Genomic DNA, 12,304 nt, shown 5'->3' with positions numbered 1-12,304 from the left:
CATAACAAAATTAATAAATGCGAAAAAAAGCCCGCTACTCATTCCATGTCACTAGAGAATGAAGAATGAAGTTTACATATTATATCTTGTCTATTTTAGTTTCATTTCAAGCTCGAAATCTTCATGATTTATTTTTCTCAACCAACTTACAAGTTTCTTCCTTTATGAGAATATTAGGCATCTGTTTAAAAGTACCGGGAGTCTGAGTTGCACCATCCTTTCAGTGTCCGTTGAGCAAGGATTCACCATTTTTCATTCTGTTAGTGACCCTTCGCTCAGCTCCATACACTTTACCATGACTCCTGGCGCCTGGCGGGTGGGTGAGGCGATGCTTCCCATGGCTCATGTTGGCAACTGGTAATTATTTTTTTGCAGTGTTGTTTATATTTGGGCTAATCTCTGGGCCCACAATGCCTTGTCATTACCTTTCATAACCCGACCGGCTTGCGTCACTGGACAATGTAGATAAATTATTTTTCATTCAAGTTGTTAAATAAATTTCACACGATCAGTATGTGAGATAATAAAACACATTCATTAAAATATCTCGTTATCTCTCGACCTGTTGTTTTGTTCCTGTTTGAGATTATGCATAATCACAATAATTAGTATTTTACAACACAATTATCTTCAAATGTTATTGCGTAAAGTCAGGGAAACCACCGCTTATTTTGTCCTTGCCATGATTTTGAACAGGTTTTATTACGTAGTTCAAATATTATACTTTGCTCTTACACACACACACACACACACACACACACACACACACACACACACACACACACGTCTATATAGTAAGTTTGTTGTTTTCATCCACTTCAATACTCGCTAACCACTTTTTTACACTCCCTCGTTGAACTTAAACGTTTCCAGCAAGTGCCCTTTGCCGTGGGTCTTAATTCCATTTTAGTAATAATAATCAGTGAATATCCCTTCTGGCAGTCCCTTCTACCAATTCTAAAAGCAAACCTATCTCACCGAGCAGTCAACGCCTTTAAAACGAATGCGAATTCAATTAATAAAAGGTGTCTGTATTAGTAATCATCATCCCTTGAATAATTTTCACTGATTCCTCCCTGCACTTTACAACAAACACGTCAGCTCTATAATGGTTGAGCCAGAACCTAGTCACACTGCAGGTACATAGGATCTGGTCAGTGTTACATACCAGTTCAATAAATCATCTGCGCTTGTGTTGCTTACGGTTTTAGAAATAATGTAGCACTCCGTTGGTGCGGTTGAGAGCCACTGTGCAATGGATCCTGGGTCGAGGGTTGAAACTTGAATCCAAACAAACGCCTCATGACCATCTTTTTACACTTAATTTTCCGGAGCAAAATGATGATATATAACGACATCCCTTCATATTAGTAACAGACTTTCTTTTTTTTATCTTTTCTGGTTACAAGTGTGGCTGTTAGTGCTTCTGTCTTCTTTGCTTCATCTGTAACTTGCTCATGACTTAACCCAATTGTAAATACTGATTCCATGTTGATGTTTTAAAATTTTCTACCGCCTGTTTCACCTCGCCGTCTTCATCATCTTTAAGCCCTATGTTCACTTTACTTTCCCTTTTCTCCCAACACCCTTCACCCACACAGAGTAAAAGTGTCATGAAGCTTCTTAGTGGAGGGAGAACGTGTTGAGTTAAAAAAAATCGAGAAAATTTATCTTTGAGGTGAATCGTTAATTAAGATAATGCTGGAAGTGTTGTGTCCTCGGCGGCTATACGAAGAGTGGTTAAATATCCTCTCTGAACACACTCACACATGCCACTCTGAACACATTTACACATGCCACTGTTTTCACCTCCACAGTATTTATTAGCGGCTAACTACCTTTATTCGGCGTTGATTTAATGATAATCCGATCCTCGTTAAGCGGTAATTCATAAGCACCGACAGTCCCCTGCAGCCACATCGGTCACCATTAAAAATCGCTCGCTGTTTTATCCCGTCGGTTATCTCGGTGATGCAAAGGCCCTGTCAATCCTGTCACAATAATTGGTGTGAATCCGTCAGCGTGATGCTCGTTTGACTTTTGATGAGATTTATTGTTGTTATTATAAAAGTCGAGTATCAGCGGACCAAGACAAAACAAATAAACAAAGAAACATACCAAGAGCAAATAAACAGATCAGTAAACAAGCAAATTATCTCTCTCTCTGTCTGTCTGTCTGTCTCTCTCTCTCTCTCTCTCTCTCTCTCTCTCTCTCTCTCTCTCTCTCTCTCTCTCTCTCTCTCTCTCTCTCTCTCTCTCTCTCTCTCTCTCTCTCTCTCTCTCTCTCTCTCCATACTGTAGTCTTTCTGAGTAAAAAAAAAAGAAAATCCGTATTTCTTCATCATACTGTAGGCGTGTTCACATACTTTTCACAACTTTATTTTTCTTCACTTTCTCCTTTCGTTGACGCAATAAAAAAAAATAAAAAAATTATTATGGCTCTTCCACTGTCGACTCGCGGCCGTCGATTGACACTGCCAACTTGATAATAGGGGAACCGGTTTCCAACAAGGGATGGCTACGTTATGTGTGTGTGTGTGTGTGTGTGTGTGTGTGTGTGTGTGTGTGTGTGTGTGTGTGTGTGTGTGTGCTGTGTTATGCTATATATATGGTCAGGCTGGGAAGTTGCAAAGTGATTGTGCTGTGCCGGTCCTGGTTAGCATTAATGGCTATGTTAAGCAGCAGCCTTCTTCGTCCAGTGACCCTCGGATGGCAACCTGACCTATCCCTTGCAGTAGACGTTGAGATCGAAAAAATGTGAGGTGAGTGGCCCCGGAGCAGCAGTCGTGTTCAAGTCTCTCGTTGTGGGACGTCGGGAAGATTTTACTAATAAATGTTCTGCTTTCGTTATCATCTGGCGTAGCATTGAGGACACCGTTGCATCGGTCCTCTTTGAATCGACTTTGACACTGTAGAAAAAAAATGTTGCAAGCCGGCTGTGGGTTCGGAGTGACCCGATGATATGACACGCTCAGCCATTCTTCGCTCCGTGTACCCGAGTGGATGGTAAACAAAAATATAAGCGTGTGTCGAGTATTCAAAGATATCAGGAGATCAGAAAAAAAAACGGAAAAAAATATATAAACGTTCAGAGGTATTGATGTATGTTCTTTAAAAGTGACGCACTCAATGGTATATACAATAAAAAAATGTATAAGTCCCTCCCCCTCCCACACACACACACTTACTGATGAGAACAAAAGGAGCTAAACATCCACCCAGCATCATTCAGACACATTCAAAACACTTACACGCCTGACATTGTTTCCCAAGTCGACAACAATGTCCAAGTCCGGTTGTAAGGCACTTCTGGTGGCGTAATAAGATGGAAATGAAAGAGGAGACAGGATTCTTAGGGCCAATTCGCCACTACCATAAAAATAAGCCAGAAGAAGCAGCGTGTTTAGAAATGTGGTGAGACTATTGATAGATTTTGTATCCGCAGCTTAAAGACACCACCACCAGAATAACAACAACTACACCTACTCCTAAAATATCGACTACTACTACTACTACTACTAATAATAATAATAATAATAATAATACTGCTACTACTACTACTACTGCTATTACTGCTACTACCACTACTACTACAACTACTACTACTGCTACTACTACTACTATTACCTCCACCATCACCACCACTACTACTACTCCTACTCCGCCTGGCCACTCTTCGTGTATCTGAAGATAAAATCATATATGCTCGAGCTTTCAGAGGAATTAAAGCAATAAAAATGACGGTCCATAATATATAAAGGCCTTCACTGCTTACGGTTTGTCGCTACACCCTTGGCATTGGGACATGGGATTATCGAGCCCGTCAGGAAAGTGCAGGTATTCCGTGTGGACTGCAGGGCAAGTATATATTCTAACGCCCAAAAGGTGTCCACGGGTCGCGTCGTGCAACAAGCCATAAAACATAACCCACCTCAATAAAAACACGCAGCTTTCTTTACCTTGCTGCAGGGTTACGCCGCGTCGCCGCCCATAGTATGATGCCCCCCTATGAAGGCCTCGCCCGGCGCCTCAGAGCGGGTTTTTTGTGTGTTTTCTTGTCCGTGTTGCTGTTTTCATTGTCGCCATCCTTGTCTCGAATCTCCCACGTTAAGTATGAAGCCTTACACATGTTTCAGCTATTACGGAGACATGAGTTTCTTAGAAACAACAAGATTTATGTCTGTAATAGTGTATGAAGTCATGTCCGTGGAAAAAAATAAAAATTTACACACATATATAGTTCATGAAGTCGTGTCCATGTAAAAAAGAAAAAAAAACATTACACACACACACACACACACACACACACACACACACACACACACACACACACACACACACACCGCCCTCATAACAGTCTGTACAATCAGTTCAAGATTTATGGCCCTTACTTAACCTTTCCTCCTGCTTCCCCCGCCCATGACTGCGTACTCGCGGGAGCTTGTACTGTTTTTATATACATGTTTTTTTTTCACCTCGTTTGTGTCCGCCCGCGGCTTTCACAACTAATCTGTTTCTAAGGCGAGTTATGTTTTATGGTTTTATTTTACGACGCGACCTCTGGAGACCTTTTGGGCGTTAGACTAGATACACAATTTTGAACACAGTGACGGGGCCTTTGATGCTGTATTTCAGCTTTCACGTGTCGCTTGTTTACTTATACACAGACTTCAAAATCAAGACATGTGTATTGTACAGGGGTAAATACTGCCTTAAAACAAATAATTAGCGTTGTAACCCCTCAATTAGATGTGTTTTTTACGAATGAATGCACGTTACTTGTATATATAGTGGACTACCATAATGAACATACAAATATATCATGAACTTGAGGAAAAGCATAAACAAACGAGGGGGCATGACTAGTGAGCTTTATTATAATCAACCTGCCGGAGTTTGGATATCATTACTACGCGCCTTCTTGTTCACTCCTTCGTTCGAACAGAGATAACGATTATTTTTGTTTTCAGTAAGTGATGTCCAGATTTCCTTGTCTCCTATTTGCTATTAACGTAGAAGTGTTTTTTTTCATTGAGGTAAGTATCTGGAATCGCTACTAGGGAAACAATTGCGTGGCTTTACTTCCATTATCATTATACTTTAACCCCTCCTCCCCGTCCCTCTCCCCGCCCCTACAAGTAAGAGAAGCGGGAAGATGGTGGTGATGATGCTAGTAATGATGAATGGTTATAATAGCAAGCAAGATTTATAATAATTGATAAGAAAGATAGTTGCAAGTCTACCGGCGCTATAGGCGTAGACGTAAAAACAAACAAACAAACAAGAAAAAAGAATCCTCCACTTGTGATAATGAACTTTATATTTAATTCCTGCACTCCGTCACATCACCTTAACCCGAACCAATCCCTTCAATAGTAATAGCGAAAACAAAGGAGCAAAGACTTATAACTAACTCTGGGGAGAAAACAAACAAACAAACAAAAAAAGAATCCTCCACTTGTAATCCTGAACTTCCCACATAACTTCTGCACTCCGTCACATCTCCTTAATCCGAACCAATCCCTTCACTAATAACAGCAAAAACAAAGGAGCAAGAAAAACAAGAAATCAAACTAACTTCGGGTCCGTCCGTAACTTCCCATTTTTCCGGCTTAAAACTTTATATTCGTCGCTCATCATCCGCAGCAAACTTTACGTGGCCTTCGAGGCGGCGAGAAAGGGATGCCACGGAGCGCGTAATGAGTAAAGTGTGGCCCTGATTGCGATAAATGTGGCGGAAACCTTCGCTAAGTGGAGGCGCGGGAGGCGAGTCGAGGCTGCGGGCGGACGGGATGTTTGTATGTATGTATGTATGTATGTAAGTATGCATGTATGTGGTGTCTGAGGTGGGGGAAGTATTGGGTAGGGGGGGGCATATGTGTTTGTGGGTGTGAATGGGATGTATGTATGTATGTATGTATGTGGTCTGAGGAGGAGAGGGGAAGCGAGGGGGAGTGTGTGAGGTCTGTATTTGTAAGTATGTATGAATGTATGCAGCGTGAGGGTGGGGGGGTGTCATTTACTGTGTCTTTGTGTGTGTTCGTATGTATGTATGTAGTGTTTGAGAGAGAGAGAGAGAGAGAGAGAGAGAGAGAGAGAGAGAGAGAGAGAGAGAGAGAGAGAGAGAGAGAGAGAGAGAGAGAGAGAGAGAGAGAGAGAGAGAGAGAGAGAGAGAGAGAGAGAGAGAGAGAGAGAGAGAGAGAGAGAGAGAGAGAGAGAGAGAGAGAGAGAGAATGGGAGAGAGGACAAAACCACTTAACACATGGAAATTATTCTATCTCCTATTAATTTCTATCTCGCCTTATCTGCCTGGGATGGTCTTGGGGAGGATCCGGGGAAGGGGGGTGGAGGGCCCGGGGAAGGGGTGGAGAGGGGTGAGGTTGTGGGGTTAACTGTTCCCCTTCACCCTGGCCATGCTCTCGTCCCTCCCTGGCCACCCTGTTCCGCCCACGCCGTTTAAGAGATGGCTGGAGAGATGCGCCTAAGGCCTCATTCCTGTTCTCCGTAATAGCTTCCCCCTCCACTGAACCTCAACAGGATGAGAAGGCACGTCCTCTCTCCTCGCGTTATGTGGATGCCAAAGTAAAATGTTCCAGTAGAGTTCAAAGTTTATACCGTCCACGTGTGTTAGAAGGGAAATGTTTTAATAAAGACCAGAGTTTACTGTGTCAGAGAAGGGAGAGAAAAGGAAGTAAATAACGGCAGACAATTCTCCTCTTTTATATAGACCTACAATGCTCCTTTTATATAAACCAACAATGCTCCTTTTATATAGACCTACAACGCTCCATTTCATAGACCTACAGTTCCTCTCCACGGCTTTCACGGGACTAACTTTGTTATGGACCCGTAACACTCACACTATGATGAAAGCAAGAACGACTACAGATAACGGTAGGTCGTGTTTTAGTTTTGGTATAGTTGGTAAGAACGTATGGCAGCTATAGCTAACGGTAGGTCGTAGGCGCATAAAAAAAAATCTTCATCGTGTCACAGCCTGAAAATAAAAGATACAATATAGACTAAACGGTAGTATACCTTGTCCCATTAAAAGAAATCCAACTTCTAAATCTTCGCCTTATGGGTCACGTCTTCTTTTCATCGATAGTAATTCCCTCGTCCACAAACTCCAGAAAAAATGTCAGATTCACTCGTAAACTTAATATGATCCAGGAAAAGTCGGTCAACTACAAACAAAAAAATGTAGGTAATATTTTAGTAAAGAACATTCAGAGAGTATTTAAAGAGAATCAGGAATAAGAAAAGGAACTGGACAGGCCGTGTAATACGCAAAAATGCCAACAGATGGACAGGGAAAGTGACAGCGTTGGAACCCATACGTAGAAATTAGGGCAGACCAAAGACCACGAGAGATTACATTAAGAACATTTGCTTGAGCAGGATGAAGTACACTAACATCAGATAGAGGTAGAGAACGTTTGGGAAAGTCGAACAGTTAACTAATAATGCCTGAAGATGATGATGGTGATGATGATGACGTCAGTGTGCGTGTGGAAAGGCTGACGTGAGGTGGTGCTCCAGGGCGCTCCTCACCACATAGCCAAGATACGGGCATATTATAGATCTTGGATAGGGCAAGGTAAAAGGAATACTATAAGGTAGTTTAGCGGGGGGGTGAGGGGGAGCCAGAAAACCTCTCCACCGCGCAAGTAGATGATGACGTCACCGAAAATATCGAGAGCAGGGTTCTGCGGGTCGAGAACTGTCAGTCACTCAAACACCAGTGTGTAGAGCGAAGCTCCGTTTTCTGATTAAAGGGGTAGCTAAGGCAGACAAATAACATAAAGATGCCAACAGTTTGTATAGTGCAGAAGTGCAATGCCGCAAGACTGAAAGGTGATAAAAATATTCATTTCTTTTCACTACCCAAAGAAAAAGATCTTAGAAAGAAATTGATTGAATTATGTGGCACACACAATAATCGGTCATCTGGATACGTATGCAGCCGTCATTTTGAAAGTAATGCATTTGAAAGAAACTTGAAATATGAGTTGTTTTGTTTGCCAGTGCCCCCAAGTCAAATTAAGTTCAAGAAAGGAGCAGTGCCTACACTTGGACTACCCACATTAACAAGTAAGTTGGTTCCTTAACTGTGTAACAAGTAAACTAGCATGAAGGTGGGGTGCTGTTTTGTAGGGTTCAGGCGTAATTGGTGCTATTTTTTGTTAATGTGTAGAATGCCATCATAAACTGATTTAATTAAAGAGTTAGTTATAAAGGTAACGAGGTAGTCCGTTGTTTATATAATACATATGTTCGGGCTCTATATTTAGATTATTGTATACATGCTTGGTCACCACATTATAGTCAGGATGTAAATATGTTAGAAGCAATTCAGAGGAGAGCAACTAGGATGATCCAAGCATTGAGACATCCAGAGTAGGATAGGTTAAAAGAGTTAAATAGATTTTCATTTGAGAGATGTCAAAGAGGTGATATGATAGTTTTATATATATATATATATATATATATATATATATATATATATATATATATATATATATAGATATAGATATAGATATAGATATAGATAGATAGATAGATAGATAGATAGATAGATAGATATATAGATATATACAAAACGTGTTTAAATAGTGACTATTTACATGTAAGTAGCTTCTTTACACTAGAACAGGAAAACAGGACTTGGAACCATGATAGCAACGTTAGGAAATAAGTAAAGTTAGGTCATGTCAACTTGAATTAGATTAGGTTAGATTAGGTTCCATACATAACACATTAGAAAGAAAAATCCATTTCACAAATTCACTATGCCTTTCATAAAGTTAACAAATACACACATTCCCTGTAACTTACACAAATGCACACCCACACAACTGACACACATACACATCCACACACATATATTATTTATTGATTAAATGTATGCAGAAATATTTTCCCATTATTTAATAATATAAATATTTGCAAGCATGTGATATCAAACGCACATGTGTGTTTTTCTATATATATATATATATATATATATATATATATATATATATATATATATATATATATATATATATATATATATATATATATATATATATATATATATATATATATATATATTATATATATGTGTGTGTGTGTGTGTAGCAAAAATAATAAAGTTGGCTAATGTATCCTATATATTACAGCTTGTGAGCCACACCCTCCACAGGAAGAACCAGAGCATCACATCCAAGATGCTTTGACTGCACACACTGCTGGAGCTTCAAGTCAACTTATGAGTAAGTAGTAAGCCCTCTATAATATGGCCTTGATTTCTGGCTTCCCTTCCTATATGGAGGGAGATAGCCTTGGTGTGTGTGTGTTTGTGTATGTGTGTGTGTGTGTGTGTGTGTGTGTGTGTGTGTGTGTGTGTGTGTGTGTGTATCTTCATTTATATGTTTCTGTGTTTAATAATATATTTATTTAATTCTGGCTAAATTATTTTTCATAATTCAATAATGTGATATCAAATGTTCATATCTGTCTTTCTAAAAGATAATACACATGGCTAATGTATCCCATATATCACAGCATGTGAGACAGTCATTGAGGTTCACCCTCAGCCACACCCTCCACAGGAAGAACTCCTACTAGAGCATCACATCCAAGATGCTTTGACTGCACACACCGCTGGACCTTCAAGTCAACCTAAGAGTAAGTAGTAAGCCCTTACATTGCTTGTGTGAAGAAATCTTCCTCAAGTTAAATAATAATGTAATAATACACTGGAAGACATGAGTGTTTGAGTGGGTGTGAGATGTTATGGTGGAGGATGTGTGTGGGAAACAGAGTAGCATGTGTGAAAAAAAGAAATGGTGAGCAATAGTTGATTCTGTGCATGTATTAAAAAAAAGTCAAACATGTAATAGTAAATACAGAAGTCTACTTTTTATATAAAATATAACTTAAGTATGAATATAGATTTTAACTATTTGCAATGAATCAATACTTAGATTCAAAACATTTGAAATATTTCTTATTATTCTTATAAAATTAATTTGCATTATTTGGTAATGTGATCAGTATTATTATTATTATTTTCTTTGCAGTTGTACATTTTACTCTATAGTATCGGGAAAATAGACATGCTCTGATTACTCTTATTATACATGAATAATAATTATTTAAATGCAGTTATGACTCATTCCCTATATATATATATATATATATATATATATATATATATATATATATATATATATATATATATATATATATATATATATATATATATAGATAGATAGATAGATAGATAGATAGATAGATAGATAGATAGATAGATAGATAGATAGATAGATAGATAGATAGATAGATAGATAGATAGATAGATAGATAGATAGATAGATAGATAGATAGATAGATAGATATTGAAATCTTAGTAAAATGTTTTTATATTTCTTAATCAAAATATTTGTGAAACTACTTATGTAGGTATCACATCATATATGCATGCATTTTACCAGTAAATATAATACAATCAACTATTGTATCTTGAACATTACAGCTCCACCTGAAGAAGTTGGTGAAGTGTATCCAAGGCCACTCCTCCCACAGGAAGAACACCACTATCAAGAAACATGTACATCACCTGAACCCAAAAATAAGAAGATGCTGCAGTTCATTAAACGCATGTCATTCTACAACAAAGATCTTCACAAAAGACTGACAAAAGTTACCAAAGAGAGAAATTATTATCGTGAAGAAATCAAGAAGTATCAGGAAATTATTAATAAATTACGGAATGAATTGGATAATGTCAGAGTTGAATGCCAGGAAAATGTTTCAAAAGCATTATCTAAAACATTTACAAAAAATCAAACAAAGTATTTTGTATCAAATAAGCACATACTCAAGTGGGAGGAGGAAGACATTAGCAAAGCACTTACTTTACGATCCTTAAGCCCTAAGGCATACCGTTTCCTTAGGAAACACTGGAACTTTCCACTGCCATCTCCTGCCACTATCAGTAAATGGGTATCAAAAGTTGTTGTGGAACCCGGAATTTTGTGTAATGTCATCCAACTTTTAGCTCACTATGCTCCAACAATGTGTGAATATGAGCGAATATGTGTTTTATCTTTTGATGAGTCTGCAGTTGCTCAAGCTATGTCATATTACTCTAAAATGACAATATATATGAACCAAAACGGGTGTGCAGTGTGCAATGCTTAGAGGGTTATTGAAGCCTTGGAAACAGCTGGTGTTTTACGATTTTGATTGTGATATGACAAAGAACATTTTAGATAACATTATTCATGAAGTTGAAACTGCAGGATTCATCGTTGCAGCAATTGTCAGTGACCTGGGGCCAAAGAATTTAGCTTTGTGGAAACAGTTGAACATTAATGTAAATAACAGTTCTTTCCCAAACCCATTTGAATGTAAACGCCCAGTGTTCGTATTTGCTGACGTTCCAGTCCTTATCAAACTTTTCTGACATATTCTATTAGACCATGGATTCACTCTGGATGGACAGTTAGAGCCAACGGTGACAAATAGCAGTATTAGAGAGTTAATAATAAGAAGTACACATGACCTAAAAACAATTCATCGTTTGTCATACAAACATATTGATGTACAGGGACCTAAAAGAATGAACGTTCGTTTAGCTGCCCAATTAATATCACAAAGTACAGCAAAATCTATTGAGTACTTTGGAAGGAAAGGTCTTCTAAAGAGCAAGGACTGGGAGGATACAAGTAATTGCATAAGTTTAGTTGATGCATGGTTTGATGTGTTTAATGCCAAAACACCTCATGGAGATAAAGGGTCTAGGGCTAGTTTTGGCATGCATTTGGAAAGTCAAACACACGTTCTAAACAAAATGTTACAAACTATCAGGAATATGAAAGTTGGTGGTAAAGACACCATGTATCCATTTCAGAAAGGAGTAATTGTATCCTCTCAGTCTTTGTTGGGACTGTATGAATTCCTAAGGAATAAGTTTGGAGTCACCTATATTATAACATACAGATTAAATCAGGACTGCCTAGAACACATGTTTGGTTACTTGAGACAAATGGGAGCTTGTTATCAACACCCCTCTCCACTTCAGTTGACATACAGAATAAGATCGTTTCTTCTTGGCAGAAACTGTGAACTGGTAGGGAGCAACTACAATATCACAAAAGTAACTCAAGATAATTCTCTATCTGAGGGGCCACTTCCTGTGACAGAACATTGTGACTCTGATAGTGACACACCTGATATTGACACTCTTGAGTCAGAATTGATGCTTTCAGCAATGCTTTTCTCCTCTGACTCACAATATGCTATCGAAAGCAAG

The 12,304-nt window shown here is 38.7% G+C and overlaps 1 protein-coding gene across 1 annotated transcript; it reads left to right on the top strand.

Annotated features, from left to right (window-relative positions):
• Positions 1-7,603: 7,603 nt before the first annotated feature.
• LOC126994087 (uncharacterized) lies at positions 7,604-11,190 on the top strand. The gene is made up of 4 exons (XM_050853337.1): positions 7,604-8,094; positions 9,165-9,257; positions 9,550-9,672; positions 10,523-11,190. Exons 1-4 carry the CDS (start codon positions 7,809-7,811, stop codon positions 11,188-11,190), a joined length of 1,170 nt encoding a protein of 389 aa, XP_050709294.1. The 5' UTR covers positions 7,604-7,808.
• The last annotated feature ends 1,114 nt before the right edge of the window (positions 11,191-12,304 follow it).

Source organism: Eriocheir sinensis, unplaced genomic scaffold (assembly GCF_024679095.1).
Source record: "Eriocheir sinensis breed Jianghai 21 unplaced genomic scaffold, ASM2467909v1 Scaffold719, whole genome shotgun sequence".
NCBI lineage: Eukaryota > Metazoa > Arthropoda > Malacostraca > Decapoda > Varunidae > Eriocheir > Eriocheir sinensis.
Note: the sequence above shows the minus strand (reverse complement) of the source record. Positions and strands in the feature narration are given on the sequence as shown.

Excerpts from the sequence above, each read along its gene's own strand:
- LOC126994087 (XM_050853337.1), top strand. The coding sequence starts at position 7,809 with ATGCCAACAGTTTGTATAGTGCAGAAGTGCAATGCCGCAAGACTGAAA. Across the intron at positions 9,258-9,549 it reads AGCTTCAAGTCAACTTATGA|CATGTGAGACAGTCATTGAG; the intron begins GTAAGTAGTAAG and ends CATATATCACAG. Across the intron at positions 9,673-10,522 it reads ACCTTCAAGTCAACCTAAGA|CTCCACCTGAAGAAGTTGGT; the intron begins GTAAGTAGTAAG and ends TGAACATTACAG.